The 23,008-nt window shown below is 39.8% G+C and overlaps 1 protein-coding gene across 1 annotated transcript; it reads left to right on the top strand.

The window, feature by feature from the left end:
• The first annotated feature begins 546 nt into the window (after window positions 1-546).
• LOC112985199 (protein ERGIC-53) lies at window positions 547-22,733 on the top strand. Its single transcript, XM_064500768.1, has 13 exons — window positions 547-847; window positions 2,055-2,209; window positions 2,299-2,406; window positions 5,212-5,273; window positions 5,987-6,086; window positions 7,672-7,795; window positions 8,560-8,618; window positions 9,276-9,408; window positions 10,543-10,733; window positions 10,841-10,911; window positions 16,800-16,953; window positions 17,887-18,008; window positions 19,779-22,733. The coding sequence occupies exons 1-13, from the start codon at window positions 616-618 to the stop codon at window positions 19,813-19,815; spliced, it is 1,548 nt and encodes a 515-aa protein (XP_064356838.1). The 5' UTR covers window positions 547-615; the 3' UTR covers window positions 19,816-22,733.
• Window positions 22,734-23,008: the final 275 nt, after the last annotated feature.

Below are 23,008 nucleotides of genomic sequence, written 5' to 3'. Positions count from 1 at the left end.
ATCTCAGAAATACTTTGCCTGCATATACCATCTGGTCAACATATTTGCTTAGTCCTTTGTGTAACTGAGAAAGACAGTGTATCCTTCCCACTTCACGGGAAAGGTTTATACTTTCGTTCCCGGTGAGGTAGATGTGCGTTATTTCAAAAAAGAACTTAATCTCTCCTAAGTGACTCCAAGATCCTCCTCCTCCTCTTTACCACGCTGTGAACCCACTCACTGCCTCTCAAACCACTCGCGCTCACGGAGGAGGTGAGCGGACACCGAGGCCTCCCGCGCAGCGCCCGCAACCCCGCCACCCGCCTCCACGGCCCCGCGGGACGGGCTCCCCGCCGCCGCCCTGCCACAGCCCGGCGCCCCCCGCACGGCGGCCTCCGCAGCTCCCGGGCCCCTCCGCCGCGCGGAGCGGCGGGCGGGCAGCGACGGCCCCGCTCGGGCCGCGCCCCCAGCGGCGGGGAGGTGCGTGCGGGCGGGCGGCCCGGCCCGGCGGGCCCGAGGGAGGCGAGGCCCGGCCCGGCCCACCCCGCCCGGCCCTGCCCTTCGCCCGGCCCCCGCGCGCGGCCAATCCGGCGGCGCCCTGTTGGCTGAGCCCGGCGCCCCGCAGCACGGCCCAAGATGGCGGCGCGCGCGCAGCGGGGCGGCCCCGCGGCGGCTACGGCCCTGCTCGCCGCCGCGCTGCTGGCGCTCGGCCGCCCGCCGCTCGCGCTCGGCCAGGCGGCGGCGGCGGCGGAGGAGGAGAGCCCGGCGGCGGCCGCGCCGCACCGCCGCTTCGAGTACAAGTACAGCTTCAAGGGGCCGCACCTGGTGCAGGCGGACGGGACGGTGCCCTTCTGGGCGCACACGGGCAGTAAGTGCCGGCGGGGGCTGCGGCGGCCCCGCGGGGCGCGATCCCGAGGGCGCCGGCTGCGGGGCGGGCGGGCGGGCGGCTGCCGGGGCGGGAGCCCCGTGCCCGGCCCGTTGCGCCGAGGGCGGCCCGGGCGCCGCTCGCTGCCGGCCTGGCGGGGTCGGCGGCGGAGCTCCCTCCCCCCCGGCGGGTGGCGGAGCGCGGGAGCGCCGGGCCCGTGCCGCGCTGGCAGCCGCCGCGGCGCGAAACCCGTGTGGGGAGCGATGATGTGTCACTGCCGGCCGGGGCGGCGCTGGCGCGCGGGAGCCGCGCTGCGTTTCCTCACGCAGAGACTTCGGACGCGCCGCGTCCCGGCAGATGCCCGTTGCTGAGCGGGGTTTGTGCGGCTTAAGTCGTTTGCGGCGGCGGGTAAAGACCCCGCTGTGCTCCCGGGCAGCGTCACCTGCGCTCCGAGGAGTTCTGCTCCACCGGCACCTGGCGAAACACGTTGGTTCTGAGCGCAGAGCTTCGTTGCAGCTTCTCTGCAGTGCTGCTGCCGGGTCTCGGTGTTCTGGCAGAACTTAGTTTAATTTATTTTGGTTAGCTCCTGGGCACAGATAGTAAGTTTTGTCTCTGAGGATTTTTTGACATTATGCTACATTATTTCTACAGAAAGAAACTCTCCCTAGGTTAGCTGTCCCCCCCCCCCCCCAGCAGATGGTCCCCCAAATAAATGTTATTTAATACAAGTGGATGAATGTATCAAAACTTATGCCCCATTATTCTTTTGAACTGCTAAACTGGAAACTAGAGCATTGCATCTCTTTTAAAGAGAAAGAGGAAAAGCAGTGATTTCTGCAAAAATCATGTGGGATGCTTATGGCAGGAAATTGAACCTTTTGGATTTTTTTTGCTTGATTTTTGTTTTTCAATAAGTACGGTACCTTAACAGCAAGACGAATGTTCTATTGAAGCCTTACATTTTAGTCCCATATGGCAGGTAAAGAAGTCCTCTGTAGAACAGCAGTAATTAAGTTGTTAAAAATAAGATATGCTTTTTTTTTTAATTCACAACTGTTTGAATTCTCTATTATAATGTTGTTCTGAAAACAGCCCTCTAGCTGAGGACAGCAGGAGATTTTGTGAGTTTAGAGGGTTAATTAGTTGACTAGTCAAGCAATTGCCATACATGTTATCTTGAATATTCAGCATTGGTTTCTCTCCTTTCTAGATGCCATACCGAGTGCAGATCAGATTCGTATAACAACGTCTTTGAAAAGCCAGAGAGGATCAGTGTGGACAAAGAACAAATCAGTCTTTGAACACTGGGAAATTGAGGTGACGTTTCGAGTTACAGGAAGAGGCCGCATTGGAGCTGATGGACTGGTATTAAGAATTTGATATAACTTAAAAAATAAGCATGCTATAAAAAAGTGAATCTTAACTTATGACTCTTACTTGTTTTCTCTAAATAGGCAATCTGGTTTACAGAAGAGCAAGGCTTGGAAGGTCCTGTTTTTGGGGCAGCTGATAAATGGAATGGTGTTGGAATTTTCTTTGATTCTTTTGACAATGATGGAAAGGTTAGTTGGAAGCAAACGCTTCTTGCAAAGATTGCAAATGCATTTCTTGCCTGTTTCTAGTACTTGCAGCTTTGTGATGAAATACAGTGGGTTTTTTAGCCTTTTTTTCCCCTCTTTCACTTAGAAGAGATAAATTAAAATATGCCATCTTACAGAATCTGACCTGGGCTTCTTTTTCACATAAACTTTTTTGTTTAAATTGGTTCAAGTTTGAAAGTTAATGCTATCACATAAATTAATCTCCACTGTGTATTGATTCATCTGTTCGGTTTGGAGGGGAAATAGCTTTGACACGTGTACAAGCTGAAATTTGAAATGTCCATGCACAGTCTGAAATGTTGTTACATCTGAAGGCTTATGCTTTGGAAGAAGCATATTGCATCAGTCTATGCCACTGCGGAAATACGAGTTTGTGTCTTTCTTCAGGGATGCTCTTTTTCTTGGAACAGATCTGTCTTCAGCAGTTCTGCAACAAAAATCTTGTAGCAGATGGGATGAAAGTTGCTGTTTGTTTTTTCTCCTGAATCTAAAATTCAGTAACTTGGTGATAAATACCCACTTTGGATTTTTAACCTTCCAACCGTCCAAAATGATCCTGGGTAGCTTTAATAATATGTAGTTGGTCTGTTTTGCTTTTTCTGTACTTCTTTGGCTTGCTTTTGGATGTTTCAGCTATATTTTTGTAGGTGTACAAGCCTTCCTTTTACAGTTTGCTTTCAATATACAGCAAACTTCATATATAAAAGTTTTAAAAATGAAGGGGACTTGTTTCTGCTCTTTAAAGGCAAGGCATAGAATTGGAACGTTGCTCAACTTACAAAGAATTATTCCCCCCCCCCCCACACACTTCTTCTGGCTTGTGGCATGAATAGGGACCCTGGCTGAAGATGGAGTCTATTAAAAGTTGCCTATGGAAAACACTGTTTGCCAAAGCTTTGATAGCACTGGGACTCCTCTTGTGACAAGTTCAGTCAGTGTGCTGTGAAACGCTTTTTTGAAAGCGATGATGTGTCACTTCTAGGCAAAACAGAAGTCTATCTCATGCCTGTGTTAGTTCTGACCTGTATTAAAGAGTCTTATGAGCTCCAATATTGAAATGACTGCTTGTTACTTTCTTCAGTCCTAGTACGGAGAAGTTCCTCTTGCTACTGTTTTTGGTGTATTCAGTGGAAGATGTTTGAGGCTGTAACTGGTCCTCAGCATAATGCACAGCATCCATAAGTGGACTTCACCTAGTACTGCCAACTTAAAGCATCCTAATTACGATGTTGGTTTAAAAACTGCAAAGCTTCCCCCCCCCCCCCCAACCCCCCGCTTCCAAAGCTATATGTTGTACTAGAGTTGAATTCATTATTTATGTATTTATTTCTCTGGTGTATTTATTTCTCTGTATTTATTTCTCTGTTGACAGTTTTTATTTAAAACTAAAGTCTTAATATTTTTCATAGTTCTGAACAGCTGAAGTTGCAAGAACCACACTAAATCTCTCAAGGATTTATAGCACATCTTCTTTCTGTAATCGTTTGGAGGCAAAAAAATTGAGAACTCATTCTCTGCTTTGGATTCTGTAGTTGCTTTTAAGATTTTTGTATATGTTTTCACTGTTCAAATCTTTGTTCCAGACGTGATCCACAACCGAAACTGGGCTGCCCATTGACAATCAGTATTGAATACTTCTTGTTAGTAGCTGTCTGCTATGGTCTGAGAGAGATTAGGCTTGTGTTGCATTCATTAATGCTTTGAAATTGAACTGTTGTATGCACCTGGTGCAAAATATATGCAAATATGCTCTGATTTAATTCAATATTACTATTGTTAAACTGAAATAAACAGTAAGAAGGTGACATTTAAAGTATTGCAGTGGCACAGAGCAGGTAATACTGATGTTGAAGCTAACTCTGAAGTCCACGTTTGGGAAGTAGTAGCACTGGTGCATATCTGTATACCAGAGTACTGTTCTCTCGTGTTGTCAAAATCTATATGATGAAGGTACACAGTTTGGTTGTCATGTTTCTTAGAGCATTAAAGAAAAAAAAGTTCACCCCGCACCCCAAACACTGTGAATTGAGAATGACATTGTTTCTTGAATTCTTCGAGTGAGTCTTGTTTCTTTTCTTAAGAGTTTGCCCTCTCTCCAGTGGAACAACATATTCCTCTGGGAGACGATGACTTAAAGTTTTGAAGGGGGAGGGAAGATTACCTCTGAAAACCTGTGTTCCTGTAAAATCTGGGGTTCATTTCCTAAATGCTTGGAGGCAACCAGATGTGAATCTATTTGCTCATGATCATTTTAGCTTGTTCTCACTTTCTAGCAACTTAAACAACCTGGGATGTATTCAACAAAGCTTGTTTAGTTCCTCAGGGTTTTCTAATGACTGAGGTAAGGTCAGCAGAGTGCCAACACACTGTCTGTTCAGCTGTTTTTCCTAGTGATGTGTATCTGAAGTCAGATGTACTAACTCCTCCATTATTTTTAAGGTCTATGTCTTCACTGGATATGAATTTCTCCTAACTATGGTTTTAATATTTATGTATTTGTCAAGTGATGGTAATTAGTAGTATATCCATGACCTTGATTTGTTTTTCACCCTTAGCTATACAAAGAATGTAGCCATCTCTTGCAAAGCGCACAGCCTGACACAGCTATTTCAGTCCTTTTTCTTTCTGTGCATCAAGATGATGTAGGAATAAAACACCTGTAGTGTTTCCGTAGCCCAATGTCTTTATATGCTGTAATCACAGAAAGGCTATCAGTGATTCTGCATATTATCGTCTCACTTTGATTTTTTTTTTTTTTTTTAACAGAAAAACAATCCTGGTGTGGTTGTTGTGGGCAACAATGGAAGACTTCTGTATGACCATCAGAAGTAAGTTTATTTTCAATGTTAGCTTAATGGTGGATATTTGGTTTGGACGGTGAAATGTTATGTGAGACTCTGGGTGTTCTTTGCACAAATAATAAAGTTAGGTAATGTGTTCCATGCATAGGAGTATCAGTATTTAGTAGGTACTGATGAGAAACTGCATTCTGAAAGCACAGATTTTCTTCTTCATGGAAAAATTGTAAAGGTTTCTTTTATATAAAATGTTGTTGCTCATCTGCATTCCTTAAATTTGAGGTTTTATTTTAATTAAAACACTGTCTTGGCAGTGACAGCACAGAAATGAGCAACTGATGGATATTTAAATGGTATGTATTCTTAGGGATGTGTTAACTTAGATAAATGGAGGTATAGATTTTTGGCCTTTTTGCTGCTTATTGGTATCCACATGCTGCTAATAACTACAGAGAATGACTAGCTGAAATCTGATTCCTTGTTAGTGAAATATATTCGTTTAATTTTGGCCTCTAATGGTTTATTGACAACAGCACAATCAACATCTCTTTGGACTTTCTGAGAAGAGATGTGTCTAGCTTACTACTTTTGATCCCAGACCCTTAGAAAAGCTCAGTGCACTTGTGGAATAGCTTCTGCATTTTGAAAAGTTAGCATGGTGCTTCTTACTGATACATTGATGCTTTTTGTCTTAGCTGATAAATCGTAAGTTGTGGGTTTATGCAAGTTGTTGTCTTTTGTAGTGATGGTTCCACACAAGCATTGGCATACTGTCAAAGGGACTTTCGTAACAAGCCCTATCCTGTCCGAGCAAAGATTACATACTACCAAAAATTACTGACTGTAAGTACTCTTGAAATAACATAATAACTCATGTCTCTCAGCTTTTTAAGTGTGTGATCGTTGTAACTCTTTCAAAACCCGAAATAACCCCATATGTTAATTGCAGTATTTTTGAAAATGTTGAGCTCAGTAGTAGAAGTTGGAGCAGAGTGTAGTATGTCCAAATACTGCACAAATTCTTTCAGCTATACTAGTGCATCTGTAGTTTCCTGAGCTGTTATGTCAGGTATTGCTGATCTCTTGGTTTTTGATCTTTTGATGTTGCTTACAGGTCAGTCCTGCTAGTGTACCCATGCATCCTTAGACCCTTCCGTTGCTGTTGACTGGCCTATAGAGGTGTCCTAAAGCCAGCATCTGTTCCTAAGCTTGCAAGTGGTCAGCAGTCCCTGAACTAGAACAGTATTTCTCGTGCTGGTCTGAGAGTTGCTGAGGCTTTGTCAGCTGATTGTAAGAGGTTCCTGAAACGCGGCTAAGAAAATGAAGCTCGTTGGCAGTAGATTTAAATTTGCTATTTGAGGCTTCCTGCCTCCAAGAAATACCAGGGCTTTGAACATTGGAAAACATGGAAAATCCCTAGTGTAGGGGAGTGCCCAAGACTTTTCAAAAACTATTCAGACTGTTGTGAATGCTGTCCAGAAAAGGACAGAAAAATATGTAGTGCTGAGCTGAGACAGCTATAAAATTAAATGTTTCTTTTCTGCCTTCTGATATCTGCTGGAAACATGCTATTTATAGGTATTAGCCCATTAAAACAGACATCTGTCATTTTGTGGTAAAAGTTTCCCTAAAAGTAAACAAGAGGGCATCTAAGAGAAGATGGACTTTGTACTATGTTGTAATGGTCTAGGCTGTTTGTTACTCGTGCATGATAATATAACATTTGAGACTCAGGTTTGTGTGTGGTTTTTTGTTGGTTTTCTTTCTTTTTTTTTCTTTTCTTTTTTTTTTTTTTTTTTTTGGCATATGTGCCTTGTCCTTGATGCTTTATCTAGGAACTCGTGACCCAAACAGTGCTGCTAACCTTAGCAGTTCTGTGACTGCATCTGTGGAGGAAGAGAGACCCTGTCTAAGCTTAGAGTCAAAGTAAGAACATTAAGAGTGACTCTACTAGATTAGACCAAATGTCTGTGTTGGCCAGTGTCTTATACAAATGCGTCCCTGACAGACTGGCCTTCAGTGATCTGCGAGTCAGGGATTTCTTGAACCAAAATTGATAATATTAGAACTTGATCAGTTTTCCACATGTGAATTTGTTTTGCTGCTGCTTATAACTGAGAAGAATATCTTTGTATACATCTCTGAATTTTACGCAGTATGTGCTCTTAAGTGAAGAATAGAAAATGTTGAGTTTTGTTCATGTTAAACTTTGAAACAGGCCTTTTTTTCCTCTTCTTTTTTTTTTCTTAAGGCAAGCTTATGTATTTTATTTTTAAAAAGTGCATTTTTGAAAATAAATAATTCTTGGTTTCTAGCATTAGCTGCTAGGTTGCCTAATAAGTTGTATTTTTGTCCATTGCTCTACATGGACAAAGCAATTAACACAAATGGATTTATGCATTAAAATTACATGCATTTTTCTTTCCAGGTGTTAATTAACAATGGCTTTACTCCAGATAAAGAAGACTATGAATTTTGTGCAAAAGTGGAAGATATGGTGTTGCCACCACAAGGATATTTTGGAATATCTGCAGCCACAGGGGGACTTGCAGGTAACATAGCTCCTCATTGAATTTTTCGGGCGCTGCATTAGGTTAGCTACAAAACAAATAAGAAGATATGTACATCTAAAGTTTTTAGTAAAATACTCTTTAGCAACTGATGTTTAAAATTTCAGTGGACCTTGTCAGTGATAAGATGTTTGATGTGGAATAATGTCGCTGGGTTAAGAGCAAAAACCTGGCCACCCTGACAGTAAATGTTTGGCATGGATAAAATGAATTAGTGATCTCTTTCTAGGACTTGACAAACAACTGTCCACACTGCAGAGACATCATTGTGATGCTGTTACATGTGTTATGTTTTGCGTGTGAGCCTTAAACTGATTTCAATCAGTTCTGCCCCAAAGCTCTTAAGTAACTCTGGAGATCAATTTTCTAGGTGGAGAGAAAATGTTCAGAATTGGGCCAAACTGTGTTGAGATTTGCAAGGCTTGCAAAAGAGTTTTTTTACTGCTAGTGTTGCTCCATTATAGTGATTTTGGTCCATAATAGAGTAACTAATCCTCGCCCCTTTCCAGAATACATGCTCAGGCCTTTTCCTGGCCAGAGCAGAAATACTTTGTATCTCCTGACAGAGACGTTGTGCAGTCTCATTCCCTACTGCATAAACTTTTGAGAGGACTTTGGGAACATGCTATTGGCTGAAGATCCTTTGCAAGTACAGGCTTAACTTGGGAATCTGAAGGGAATGAATGAAAGTAACGTTTTTAACATGTAGCAGTATCAATTAACAAGTTATTCATTTTTTAATACAGATGACCATGATGTCCTGTCTTTCCTGACCTTCCAGCTGACTGAACCTGGCAAGGAAGTAGTAAGTATCTTTACATGTAATCAGTAAAAGATGTTGTGTTTTTTTTTTTTTTTTTTTTTTTTTTTTTTTTTTACATGTAGCACCATATTATGGCATTTCTTCTGAAATCATACTTAGCTGTGCTTTTCTTGGGGGGGGTAAGGGGAAGCATGTAGCTGTGCTGTCATCTATTCTGGAAAAATTAGACGAATACTGTAGTGTTTCAGTGATATTTTAGTTATATTTTCAAGATTAGAATTCTTGAAGCAACGCTGCATCAACAAAACAAATTCTGCTGTTAAATTAAAACAAAATATGCAAAGAAAACAAACTAAAAGTATACTTTTATATAGTATACTTTGGACAGTTAATCTGTTTTGCTTTTAGCTTCCCATTCCTCTAGAACAATTATGTACTGCTAAACAGCATCTCTCCTTGTAAAACTTCATTTCTTTATGATCACAGAAAGTGATGCATCAGGAAAAAGCTATGGGTCTCCATGGAAACTTCTGATTCCACAATTCAGCTTAATATTAATGTGCTCCACTAATCTGATATTTCTCTTCAAATCTGAAATCTAGACATTCTTGCTGGAGAATAAATCATATAGGAGTCTTTGAGAGCTTTAATGATTGGTAGTAGTAAAAATCTCTTTTTCCTTTTGATAATGCTTTAAAGCCTACACCAGATGCAGAAATTCCTCAAAAAGATAAAGAGAAGTATCAAGAAGAGTTTGAACACTTTCAGCAAGAATTGGATAAAAAGAAAGAGGAATTTCAAAAGGAACATCCTGATGTGCAAGGACAGCCAGGCAAGTTATTTGAGCAGTTTTTCAATTGTCAAGGAAAACCTGTGTTTTCCAGGGTACTCCAAACTAGGGCTTGGTACTGTGAAATGCTGATCTTGCTAAGCTCCTGTTGATGTCATTTACCTTATTTTAAAATCTTTGGTCTTTTGCAAAGTGCTTTCTGAAATACAATGTTCCTTTGGTCGTGTCTGGATTGAGAACAAAACAAATGAAACAATGAGAATGATGAGGATCTGTATGGGACAGTAGGAGGGAGAGGTCATGTAGCCCCTTTGTAAAGTGGTGATTAAGGGAGCGTGGCTTTTTTGGTTATTTGAAGAAGTATTTGAAAGCTAATCTTACTGGTCTGCTGTTTCTGTGTTGTTGTGGTTTTCTTTGTTTGGTTGGGTTTTTTTGGTGGATTGAATTAGCCATATTTAAATGCACACATACGTGGAACATACTTTAGGCATCTAGACCTGAAATTTCAGGTTGTCAGAATTAATTTTTGTAGTTAAGGTGGTAAGTTATGACTGTTCTTTCCTGCATTAAATTTCTTGTCTCGCTTTAGAGGTTCTGCACCGTTCTCACTTCATCTGTGTTGGAAATACTGTCCTGCTGAGATATTGTCCAGCCTTGCTTTGTTAATAAATAGTTGTCTTTTTGCCACAAAGCCTTTTGGGCTTTTCTTTCTCATGTTGTTGAAGCTGGGAAAGAACTCACTCAAAATGTGCAAGGTCATCTCTTTATCTCAAGCTACTTTTTAAAAAAGTTTCTGTCACTTAATACCTACAGATCTGTTCTGAGAGACACTTGATGTTAATAGGATACTAGCTTGTACAAAGGTGGCTGTCTCCTAATAATAACAGCATCCCACCTGCATTTTGTGTTGCATTTTATCTGAATATTAGAAGAGGAACTCTGTAAGGTGGAGTCTGGGTTTGAATGTGTGTGGTTTTCTCTGCTCAGTCACTCTAATCCCATTTTTGTATCCTTAGCCTTGACAATGGTGATAAATAGCCACTGCAGAAGTAGTGTATTAACTTACTGGAAAAATTATATCTATATGGAAACTTTAAGGTACAAGAAAAATCATAAAATGCAACATATAAGGAATGCATATATATAAGGATTACCTGTTCTTTTTTTTCTTGTCAGCGGATGATCTTTTTGAAACTGTGAGTGATCGTGAACTGAGGCAAATCTTTGAAGGACAGAATCGGATTCATCTTGAAATCAAACAGCTTAATAGACAATTGAATATGATTCTGGATGAGCAGAGGAGATATGTCTCTGCAGTGACAGATGAGTTTGCCAGAAGAGCTGGTGTTCCAGATCAACAAGGACAGGTGAATTCCAAAAATATACCATGGTTGAGAGCTCAACCTAATTTCAAAAGCATTATCAGTTGCTTTTCCCAAGATATGTTGATCTTTACTACTTCCCCCCTGCCCAGATTTCTCAGCAAGAGATTGATAGAGTTGTGAAAACTCAAGAAGAGGTCCTTAGACAAGTGAATGACATGAGGTAAACACTTTCTAAATATTAAGGCCTTATTTTGCATTTTGTATTATTTTCTACCTTTTTAATCCCATTTATTATTTCACTAGGAGAGTTTTGACAAACTTGAAATGTCTGTGTGTCAGTTCCTTAGTGGCAACAAGTTCAGTATTTAAAAAAAAAAAAAAAGTGTGTGTGTGTGCACGTGTGTGTGTGTCCATGTATACACATATACAATATGCCTCATTTAGCATGAGGTTCAACCTCAACAATCAAGTACGGGGTCTCTAGGAACAGTCAGTTTCTGCAGAACTGCTGGTGTGATAACATGTTACCTCACAGAAACTTCTTCCTCTGGTTTTGGAGCATTGTTAACAATGTGAACATAAATGCTGTCAACTTGTAGCCAGCGAACTTTTTTTTTTTTTTTAAAAAAAAAAGCATTGTAGTATCTTGTCCATGTACCCTATCAATTCTTTTGATATAATAACACAAAAACACTCGCATAAAGACGTTTACTGTAAATAAGGCCACACAAACCTGTTAAGGCTTGTAGGTAATTCTGAGAAGTAGTTCTGCCCAAATAAAAGTGTCTGCACAGGTGGTAGAGTTATTGAGACTTACTGATTGAGATGTGTGTGTGCGTGCATGCGCATGTGTATTTAAGTATCCTTTTTCTTTTTTAAAGAGCAAGTTCTCTTCTTTCCTCCATCTAGACACATAAATAAAGTACTGGGTTTTTTTGGCTTTTTTCCTGTTTTTGCTACATCTGCCTGAAGTACACATGTTTATTATGTTCCACGGTGGTCTGTCAGTTATTGATTTGTATACCACAGAAACTATCTGCGGTTGTTCTGTGTTAATAGCCAAGTCTCTTTGAATTCCCAGATCTGCACAAGTGTTGGAGAGGTCTTATTTCTTATTTCCATTGTAGATCAAATTTTGTGTGTAATTAAAATAACAACAGAAAACCTGCCCCACAGTTCTCCAATAGGAGTAGGGATAGGCCTTAAGAGCACATTGTCTGTTAAAGGCATTTGAAACAAGAGCCAGATCTGGAAAATGCTTCATGTCCTCTCTCTCTCTCCAAAAAAAAAAAAAAAAAAAAAAAAAAAAAAAAAAGTGCAGTTTCCATTTTCACTGGGAATTCTTGCATGGGATACTTGAAAAGTATTTTCAAGTACTTCTGAGAGTTTGGGAGTGGGGGGAGGCTGAAATCATTAGAAAAACCTGACTGAACTGCCAGGCTCAAAGGGTTGTGATCAGCAGCAGAGAATCCAGTTGGAGGCCAGTCACTAGTGGTGTCCCCCAGGAGCCACTCCTGTTTAGCATCTTCATTAATTACCTAGATGGTGGGATCGAGTGCACCCTCAGCAGGTTCACAGACTATGAAGAGCTGGGAGGAGAGGTTGATGCACCAGAGGCTCGTGTTGCCGTTCAGAGAGAGGACCTCGACAGGCTGGAGAAATGGGCACAGAGGAACCTCATGAAGTTCAACAAGTGCAAAGTCCTGCGCACAGGGAGGAGTAACCCCCTGAACCAGTACGGGCTGGGAGCCGACCAGCTGGACAGCAGCTTCGCAGGAAAGGACCTGGGGGTCCTGGTGGACAAGAGGTCGGACGTGGGTCAGCAATGTTCCTTTGCAGCAAAGGCGGCCAACAGTATCCGGGCTGCATTAGGAAAAGGCTGAGGCCAGCAGGTTGAGGGAGGTGACTTTTTCCCCCCCCTCTGCTCAGCCCTGGTGAAGCCACACCTGGATTGCTGTGTCCAGTTCTGGTCTCCCAGTACAAGAAAGTCGTGGACATACTGGAGCGAGTCCAGCAAAGGGCCGCAAAGATGCTTAAGGGACCGGCACATTTGTCATAGGCTGAGGGAGCTGGGTTTGTTTAGCCTGGAGAGGAGAAGGCCCGGGGGGATCTTCGCAATGGGTGTAACTACCTGAAGGTGGGGGGGAGAGGGTAAAGGAGACTGAGCCAGACTCTCATCAGTGACGTCCAGTGACAGAGTGGTAGGCAACAGGCACAAATTGCAATATAGAAAATTCCACTTAGCCATAAGAAAACTTTTTTATTGTGGGAGTGGTTGAACACTGGAATAGGTTGCCCAGAGAGGTTGTGAGTCTCCATCCTTGGACGTACTCAAAAACCTGACTATGACTGAAAATTCCTCGCCTTGTTATAAGAGAAATTTTCTTATGGCACTTTTACAATAAAAATATTACACAGAAAAGAGCACTTTAGTAATAAATTACTTTCATTTACGTTGTCTCGTGAAGGCAGGCTGCTTCCCCTCTCCCCCCCCCTCCCATGTGCCATTGTATTGTGTAGACCCTTTTATTAATCTTGTCCTGATTTCTTGTAGGGTAGATTAAAAACAGTAAAGTGTTTTAAAACTGTACTGTGGTGGAAGTACCTGTCCTTTACATAAGTGCTGCATGCTCTCATTTTACTGTTTAGGAATAATTTTTGTTGTTCTAAGAGTGAATATTTTATGGTCTAAATTTATTTGTGAAGGATGTGTCTGTCACTGATGCATCAATATTTTTTGCTCCAGGTTGCAGACCTGGTTCCTTGCCTAGAGGAATTCAGTTGTGTGACAGTCTTATGTAACTAGTTGGAATCTAATTGTGCTAGATTAAGACCGTCATATTCTTTTGTCAGAGGACATTTTTGCCAGTTAACTCTCAGGAAACTTCTGTATCTGTAGGGACACTTGTAAGTCTCTAAGCGCTTGATAGTTTTGATTTTTAAGATGCAGTTATTTCAGAATGATTGTTTCAAAGATACGCTGTACATTTTCAAACTAAGTTACTACTTGATGTACAGATCTTAACCTTGTAGGTTATATGCTGGTAAAATGTATGAACCTCAGAAAATTTCTGTCTTTGAAAGGAAAGTTTGTATACTGCATTGAGAATGTTTTACAATTATTCTTTTTAGCTGAAATTTCTTTAAGTTGGTTTAACCCTTTATTTACAGTAGTTCAAACATTCATTATCTTTGGTTTAAGAAAAAAAAATTCCTATAACTTCATGTAGTAGTATATAAGCAATTGTGGGGTTTTTTTTTTTTTCCAGCATTAGTTCAAAGGCAGCCTCTTGTGATTCATTTAAGTAGGTCAGGTTTTTGTAGAATGAAGATTAGAGTGCTTCCATTTTTTGCACTTGTTCTTCCAGGAAAGCTCTTACGTTAATATTCTTGACAAATCTTTATACCTAGCAAGCAAATTAGATTTTCTTGTTAACATTGGCAGTCTGCCCTTTTAGTGACTACTTATTAGGTATGAGTTTGCGTAACATCATCTTAATATTTTTCTTAGATTAAAGAAACGTTTTATTTATAGATAGAAATGAACAGCCCACTGTTGCCTTGCTGGTCATCCCGGAGGAAAAGGACTTACTAAGTAATTTTCTTGTCAAGATTTGTGGATTTCTTAATCATCTGATTACAGAAGAATGTCGCATGTTTATACAGTAGAAACTAACTGCATGGTATTGTTTATGTAAGAGTAACATAAATTAAATTTGATATAGAGCGTGTCTATTTAGGGAAATTATTTTGTTTTTAACAACAAAAGTGGATGAGTCTGGGGGAAGGTAGGTGTGCAGATTTCGGTTCATTACATAGCAGGTGATATTAGAAGTAGGGAGAAGTACAAATTCGGAATCATGTAATTGTACTCTAGCGCTGAAAATTGTGGGGAAAATAAATGTGATGGTTGTGGAGGGGCGTACTTACTGTCAGCGTTTTATTAGACAATGGTCCTGATGGCGGCTGGGTACAGATTGCACGGGTTATTTAAAACAAAACAAAACCCAAACTTTCCTAGAGTGAAAACTTTCTTCTAAAATAGGTTATGACAACCCTAATTCAAAGCACAGGTAAATATTACACAATTGACTTCAAATATTCTATACAATGACAATAATACATAAATAAGTTCCTGGATGAAGTATATGCTAATTTAGCTCAGCGTAGTTGGTTTTTTGCCTTCATTCTGCATGTATAAACACTACTGATGCAAAGCCAGAACTGTAGAATGAGAGGAGGCAGGAGAGCTGCTTTGACAGGTTTGGTTCGCAGTGGCCTGCAGAAGCAGACGTGGTTTTTTGGTAATTCTGCAACATTAAAAACGAACTTAATGAGCTAAATACTGAAAGTTTTGCAGAAATTCATGGCTGTCTGGCCTACAGTGCACTACATTATCTGTAATCACTGGAAATGTAACTGTGGAAAGTGGTTGATCTTCTAGTTCCTGCTGTGAATGGGGTTGAGCTTTCATAAACATGAAAGGAAAAGGGGAGTTCCTGGATCTTTTTGTTCCGCAAGTGAGGAGAGCTTTCTTTGTTATACTGGAAATGTGCCGAGTAGTGGAAGTGCAGTATGTTAAATTGATTTGTGTGTCTGTGTGGGATTTTCATGAGAAAAATGAGTCATCTTCAGCTTGAAGAAAAGTTTATTGTTAATCCAACCTTTAGCAGGGACTGTAATTACCAAGTTTGCTGAAGTGGTGTATCTGCAACCTGACGGAATTGTGAAGTGTAAGTTAATTCAGTGGGTAGCTCTGCTTTGGTATGAAGCTGCTTCAGGTAGCTGAAACATGCTGCGTTGCTGTCCCATTGGAGAGACAGCTGCTGTGAACTAATCTAACAACATATCTATGCCTTGCCATCTTTACTTTTAGAGAGCTGACATAGTGCCTTCTAATATATATATAGCACCTTCACTGTTTTTTTTCTTTCTTCCTGTTTTTTTTTTCCTAAATGGAATTGAGTTGATATTTAATGGCACAAAGAGCAAGTGATGCAGAGCTTAAAGGTGGATGCACCTTCATGAAGATTATTTGTTAACGTTTAAGTTTTGATGCTTAACTTGCAGTTTTCACAGTGAATCAGTTAAAAATTAAATAATACAATTTTATATAACACTAATAAATATGATTATGTATTGCTGTTCCAGTGACGCAAAAAGTTGTGTTCAAGCCAGGTTACCTTTAAGTGAAAGCTAAATTGCTGATCAGCAAGGCCTTTACCTTGAAGGTATGAGAGTAAGCTCTCATCAGAACAAAACGTAAAGTTTTAAGTAAATTAAAAAGAAATCCAAAGACATACATTTTGATTGTTTATTCTGTTAATAACAAAGAGATTAACATTCACATGATAAATATTTTAGCTGTAGCGTAATCCTCTTTGCAACTGAAAAGAGTCATCACGGGAGCAAAAAATTATATAAACATATTGATTAGAGATTAAATGTTTTCCCCCATTGATTAGTTTAGCTTGAGCAAAACTAGTTATGGAGCCTCAAGTTTTTATGGATTTAATTTGATTTGTTGTAGCAGCAAAATGAATACATGTGAAGACAGTATTAAGTATTATGACAATGCAAAAGGGAAATGAGTTTCTCATATAAATGGTAATCATGACACAAGGATGTATCTAAATCTTTTCTTATCCCTAAAGCCTCTTCTTTATTTCTTACATGACTGATTTTTTTTTTTTTTTTTTTTTTTGGAACAGCTTTTAGCTTTCTTGAAAGATTTCATTATACTGTGTTTATCCTAAAGCCTTGGCCATAGCCTCAGATTCAGACCACTTGTTTTAGACTCCATCAAACAGTCAGGCAGAGCAATTTTCTAGTAACAGGATATTTGCCAGATCTTGCTTTCAGCATGACTTTGGGACATGGTGCACTGTACAAATTGAAACTCTGTGGGGAATTAAATTAAAAAAAAAAAACACCTTGGTTAAGGAACTGTTTCTTCATAGGTATTCTTAGAAGATAAGAAATGTGTCCTACCTTTTGGGAAAACTACATACTTCAGATGAATTTTAATGGGCTAAAATGTGTCCAGCATTAAATGCTGTTTATGAAAAATTGTTTTGTGCTGAAAGATGTGTTGCTGTCTTGTTTCAGAAGTTCCATGGCTGACACGCTGAGGTTGGTCAGCGGAGCTCAACATCCTGGCTCTGCTGCAGGAGTCTACGAAACAACTCAGCACTTCAATGACATCAAAGAACACCTTCACGTAGTAAAGAGGGACATTGAGCATTTAGTACAACGAAATATGGTAATTTATGTGCTGTTAGTGTGAAGTGTGACTGTAGTACTTCTTTATTTAGCTGTTAGTAAAAGACTGAGATGAGCCAGTGTGCAATTTACTGAGCTATTAATCCTTCATTAAGCTGCTTCACTAAAACTGTTCTGCCTTGACCTGACATCATGATCTGTCTTGATGAGAAGTTTGGGCGAAGAGCGTGATTTTTAGTCTAATATCCTGTGGAAATGAGGCCAAGCAGTTAGGCTTTCTAGGTGCTCTTTTGTGCTTGTCATGCTACCTAGCAGTTCTTGAACCTGTTGGCCAGTTGTTATCAAAAGTTGCAGAAATGTAGGGTTTTCTATTACAATTTAAATTCCTATGCACTTTGTTTTTTAAAAAAAAAAAAACAAAAAAAAACAGAGAGAGCAGTTGGACAGCACAAACCTGCTTAATGAATGAAAAGCTGCAGCATGAGTTAACTTACATTAGGCACTGAAAAATCTTTACAGAGGAGACTCTCTAAGCGTCTGCACAGAAGGGAGAGCTTTGAGGGGGGGGAACCCAGCTTCTGCTGAGGGTCTCTTGAGTATGAAAGATAGATGTTCACACATTCAGTAGCACTTTAGCCTAGTGTAAGTAGCAGTTAAACTGAAATTGTTTATGATGATCACATACAAGCTTTTTAATTTCTGGGATAATTTACCAAAGATTTATTCTTTCCTCTATAGCCCCTGGATATGGCTTATCTGAGAAACATAAAGGTGAAAGGGGGGAAGTGAGGCAGGGAGTTATATCATGACTTTCTCACAAAGTAGTTGTCACTTTTTTCCTCTGCATTTTCTGCTTGTGTTCTAATTCTAGATGATGTTGAAAAGATCTTGTTTTGTTTCTTAAATAGAAATCTTTTGATGACATCTATCTTGTTTGCTCTTTTCTAAAATACTGTTTTTCTTGTTTTTCTAGCCATCTAATGAGAAATCAAAGTGTCCAGACTTGCCACCGTTTCCATCGTGTTTATCTACAATGCACTTCTTCGTATTTGTAGCAGTGCAAACAGTGTTATTCGTTGGCTATATCATGTATAGGTAAGTGTGTTTTTCTTTGAAGACAATGGGAGAAATGAAGACAATGGGAGAAATGATTTTGGAAGTTCTGGCTTGATATGCAGTTGAAATGCTATGGTTATGTTAAAGTTTTTTTAAAACAAACAATCATTCAAGTTGGAAGTGACCTTGGGTGGTCTGTATTCCAACCTTCTGCTCCAAATAGGGTCAACACCAAATTCAGACCAAGTTGTTTAAGACTTACATTAGTCAGGTCCTGAAAACCTGTAAGGATGGAGAATCCACTGCGTCCCCAGACCCCTCTTGTAATGTTTAATTATCATAATGAAGGTTTTTTTATTTTATTTTCCTGTATATCCAGTGGGAATCTGTTTCACTGGATATACACTGTTTTGCTTTGACTGTTGTGTCTCATTCTCATAACATGCATCTCTGTAAAAAGCCTCTCTCTGTCTCCTCAATAACATCCTTGTGGGTATTGGAAAGCTGCTGTTAGTTGTGGGGGGAGGGAGGTGCAAAAGCCTTTTCTTGTGCAGTCTGAACAGCCCCAGATCCCTCATCCTCTCCTCTTGAGGCGTGTGCTTTAGTCCTTTACCATCCTTGTGGTCCTCTGCTGGACTTGGTGAAGTTTGTTAACAGGTTAACAAAGTCTGATGTAATCTGGGATTTGAGTTCTTTCTGCTATATGTAGTTACAAACTGTTTATCTCATCTGACAAGACAAATGCAAATTCCTCAGTGAACTTTTCATATGATACATATCCTGTGGTTCTCAGCTGCATTCTAGGTTCAAACCCCGTGGAGGTATGTTGATGGAATATTTTGAGGAAATTATATGAAGTTTCTTGATGTCAGGCTTGCCTAAAAACTGTGTTGTGTAGGGGAGGGATGAAGGTTTATTGCTAGTGTCTGGAGGTTTTTAAACAAAACCTAATTGGGCTGAATGTTGGCTGTGTTCTCCTCCTCCTCCTCGTAATGTCATTATGTTCAAATTAAAACTGGTGGTGGTGGTGAGGAACTCTCAAGGATAAGTATCTGCTTGTTCAGTGGTCTTCCTTTTCCCCTGCCCTCCAACAGAATAAGGAGTAGGGCCCAAAACAGCTACAGAAGGCAAAAAGGTTTATTCTGCAAAGAAAACACGGTTGCCTCTGTGGCAGGATAAGTAGTATTAACTTGAGAGGACAGTTGCTGATAGCACTGACTGTTACTGTGTCTCTGCTTCTCCACAAGGTGAGAGAGTGCATTTTCTATGTATTTGTCAACTGGAAAGGTGGCTTCCAAGATAAATGAGGATCCGGTCCCCTTCAGTTCTTTGTTGCCCTTGTGATTCTAGCATTTTTGTGTGGTTGAGCCATGGTACTTGTATCAATTAAGAAAATGAATATATTCTTTGTCAAAGAGAAAAGGAAATCCTATATCCAAGCAATTTCTTTGACTGCTTAGTTGCATGTTTCCTTTTCTGTCATGATCTTTAGGCAAATCAGATGCTGAGAAGCTTTAGAAAACAAGAAAAAAATTATATACTCTTTCAGTTTCTGGCATCTACCCAGAATGTTTTGTTTCCATGTGTCTGATGCAAAGTTGGAACTGTAGTCATGCTTTCAATGCTTTTGTGATGGAGAATATAATACAGTATTTTTGTGATGTGATGTGTATTTGGTTTCCCTAAATCTCTGTGGAAGAGGAGCAGATTCTTTTATCTCAAAATAAAATAAATATTTCTTTACTTAAACCAGTCAGCTAGTTTTCTACTTTAAGTACTTCATGAATTTTCTTCTGCTTTTTCTTTCAGGAGTCAACAAGAAGCAGCAGCCAAAAAGTTCTTTTGATGACTTATTCCTTTTGTGTGTACATATCAGCAGTATGTATGCACAGAAAATTATACAATTCTGTAAATGAGGGAAAATTTAGTGTTTGATATACTTCAATACTGTAAATTATTGCATTTTGTTAAACAAAATGAGTTATTGTTTAAACCGTTAATATTAAAGTTAAAAAAACAGACCGGAGAGCAGTCGAGCAAATACTAGGTAGGGGAAGGCTGTGAACCTTATCTAGGTCTATGTTTTCAGCTAAGTTTCTGATAAATACTGGAAGATAAACATGGTATTCCTCTGGGTTTGTTAAAATTCAAGAAGACTGAATTGAAACACAAAGATTTGGTGGTTGTCGATAATAAAAATTGCAAACTGATGATGTGTGCAGAAAGCCTTCCCCTAAGTATCCTGACTTTTTTTTTTTTTTTTTTAAACGAACAACAAACACTTCTCTATTTTGGGGGGGGGGGGAATGTTGTTATGAATGTTTCATTTCTTTGCCATTTGGATTTAATGGTTTTAGAATGTTTTAGTAAATTCTAACTCTTCATGAAATGTAGATTTACAAACATTTTTTAGTATGCGGACACAGACAGGCTTTTAACAGTCCGACTGTTGGTATCTGGTATAGAAGGCAAACAATGCAGAATAAACAAACAAAGGCTTACCTCCCTATTCTGGGTTTTGTTTTTAGGCAGTGAGAGAAAACACTGATGAAGTAGTCTCTTTAGGTATATCGTGGGATTGATTTCTTTGTAGTTTCAAGACTGTATGTAATTTTGTTTAGAGATTTGTAGAAACTTTTCAGCAAAGACATTGGTTTACACTTTTTCAGATCTGATTTTGTTAAGGACATATTTAGTCTGGGAATGTGCTTTACTTCTATAAAGCTCTCTTGTGTCTTTCTTGAATCAAATATGGATGCTTTGATTTAAAATCTTGAAGCAGCAAGTATTCTAAACTACAGATATTGAGTGTTACCCATTTCTTTACAAGCTGTTGCTTCAGACATGCTTGTTAATCCAGTACCTATTGCAGAACCAGTATTGTGCATCAACTCCTGGTTTAATATCAAGGGAATAAGACTGAACACGTGTTTTTGATATTACTTACCGCGTGAAATTTGCTTCAGGAAAGAAACAAAGCAGATAGCCCAAATTGGGAATGTGAAAGGGATTCATTTTGCCTTGTTTACATATCTGTGGTAACTTTGTCCTTGAGTTGCTTATGTGTAGAGTTGGGATAGAATTTTTAAATTCTATATAATGCACAAACACATCAGAATATTTCACTTTTAATTAAGAGTCTCTTTATCTGAAAACCTGCAAAAACTATCTAGAATCTAACATACCACTTCTGCTCCTTCGGAGTGCAATACATGTTGCCAGATTCACTGTAATGAAGAACACTTTAGTATTGTGCCTGACAATTTGGAGAAATGATAAATCTATGCAATACATTTTATTACTTAAATTACAGAATGTCCAGAAAGTGAGTGTCTGTGCTATACCAATAAAATGATACTACCTACACACCTATCTATATAGCTACAGTAGGTAGTACACTGTAAGTGGTATAGCTTAATAAATTCATTTCTGAATTTTAGAAGATTTTGTTTGCTATACTAATTGGGGAAGCTACTGCCTCAACCTAATCTTGCTGAATAAATAGGGTAAGTCAATAAAAGAACCTTTCAGAGAACCACAGTAACATGGGAATTTATTCATTCAGTTCTTCTCACACCAGCAAATATTTACAGGTGCCTTGAATCTAAGCTATTGCAACCCTGACTCTATTCACTAAACTTAATATATTGTCTTAAATTGTTCTGAAAATGTAGTGTTGTTCCTTTCAATCCCTAGCCTTCCTGCATCAGTGCAACACCTAAACAGAACTCCCTCTCTCGCAGCAGGCTTTGCAGGAGCTTCTGTATGGAAAGGCTGGCGACTGTATTCTGAAAAGCAGGTCCGTGTATCTGGCATAATGAGGAACAGCTCTTAAGTGCAAGTTGGAGGAAGCGTGTATTTCTCTTTACTGTGAATTTCTCCAACTACAGCTTGGTTTTAAAAAGCTGAAGCAGACCGTGCTATTGTGTCTTGTGTTAGGAAGAAGAGAAGGCTGGGGGTGGTGTCTAGGGACAAACTTGCACCTACGGTTTCATTTTCAGTATGGCGCTCAGCTACTGTGTTTATGCTGCTAATAGATCTGACCTGTCTCCCATGTGTAACTGGGAAACTTTTGCATTAGGGAGCAGAAGGTCTAAAGCGTAACATCTGAAAAGTGATGCTTCGATTCATGTCTAGTTTAGGCCATATTCATCTCTCCTTGGAACTTCCATAATTGCCTTGCCGTTCACTGGAGCAAATGAAAACTCCTGATTATCTAGCCCAAACTTTGTCCTATCTGTTCTTAAAGTGATTGCAACAAATTCGGACTTTAAGACTATTTATCAGTGGAAGTAGCCTCTGGTTATGGCTACTAGAAGTTTCTTTCAATGCTGTTTCATTTTGTCAACATGTTTCATTTTGTCAAGTAAAATTTCAGGACTAGAAGAAGACAACTTGGAATCCACTCTGACGATATGGAGGAGAACAAGTCTAGTAGTATTGAACTGTGGATGATAAGTAGCAAATATTATTGGGCAGTGACAAGAGAAACCCATTGTACTGGTCAGAGTATGTTAAGTAAATCATCATGCCTGAATCCCTTAAGCAAAATCCACAATCATGTTTGTAAATTGCTGGCTTCCTGTTTAAGGAAAATTTGGCTCGTACCGATGCATCATTTACTGAAACAACCAGGACTGTCTGTCTACTGTGCTAAAAATTCAAACGGCTGACATTTCCATATGTTTGTTTCTGGCTAATGTAACTTGACAGTTGGAGTTCAAAGATAACCTTATTTGAATAAAGATACATATTTTCGGTAAACTTCTTTTCTCTTCATTTGATACATGTCAGTGAAGTCCTTGTGCTGTTACGTTGCCACGGCAGTGTGTTTCAAGCACTCTTTACCCTTCGTTGTTGTTCAGAGAGTCTGAAAGCTTTCGAGATCTGGGTTCAGTCCTGCCTGATACTGGGGAGTTAGGGGCATTCAGAGACCGAGGCTCCGCCTGTGTTATGAGACAGATGGCTGCCCTTGGCTCTAAAGCTGTGCTGAATCCGGTGTCAGCTCCTCCTGGGCGAAGGGCCTGTGCTCCCTTTAT

Source organism: Dromaius novaehollandiae, chromosome W (genome assembly GCF_036370855.1).
Source record: "Dromaius novaehollandiae isolate bDroNov1 chromosome W, bDroNov1.hap1, whole genome shotgun sequence".
Lineage (NCBI taxonomy): Eukaryota > Metazoa > Chordata > Aves > Casuariiformes > Dromaiidae > Dromaius > Dromaius novaehollandiae.
Note: the sequence above shows the minus strand (reverse complement) of the source record. Positions and strands in the feature narration are given on the sequence as shown.

Bases quoted from the DNA above. Each gene is read 5' to 3' on its own strand.
- LOC112985199 (XM_064500768.1), top strand. From the start codon at position 616: ATGGCGGCGCGCGCGCAGCGGGGCGGCCCCGCGGCGGCTACGGCCCTG. The intron at 2,210-2,298 runs GTATTAAGAATT...TTCTCTAAATAG, and splicing joins GCATTGGAGCTGATGGACTG to GCAATCTGGTTTACAGAAGA. The intron at 6,087-7,671 runs GTAAGTACTCTT...TTTTCTTTCCAG, and splicing joins ACTACCAAAAATTACTGACT to GTGTTAATTAACAATGGCTT.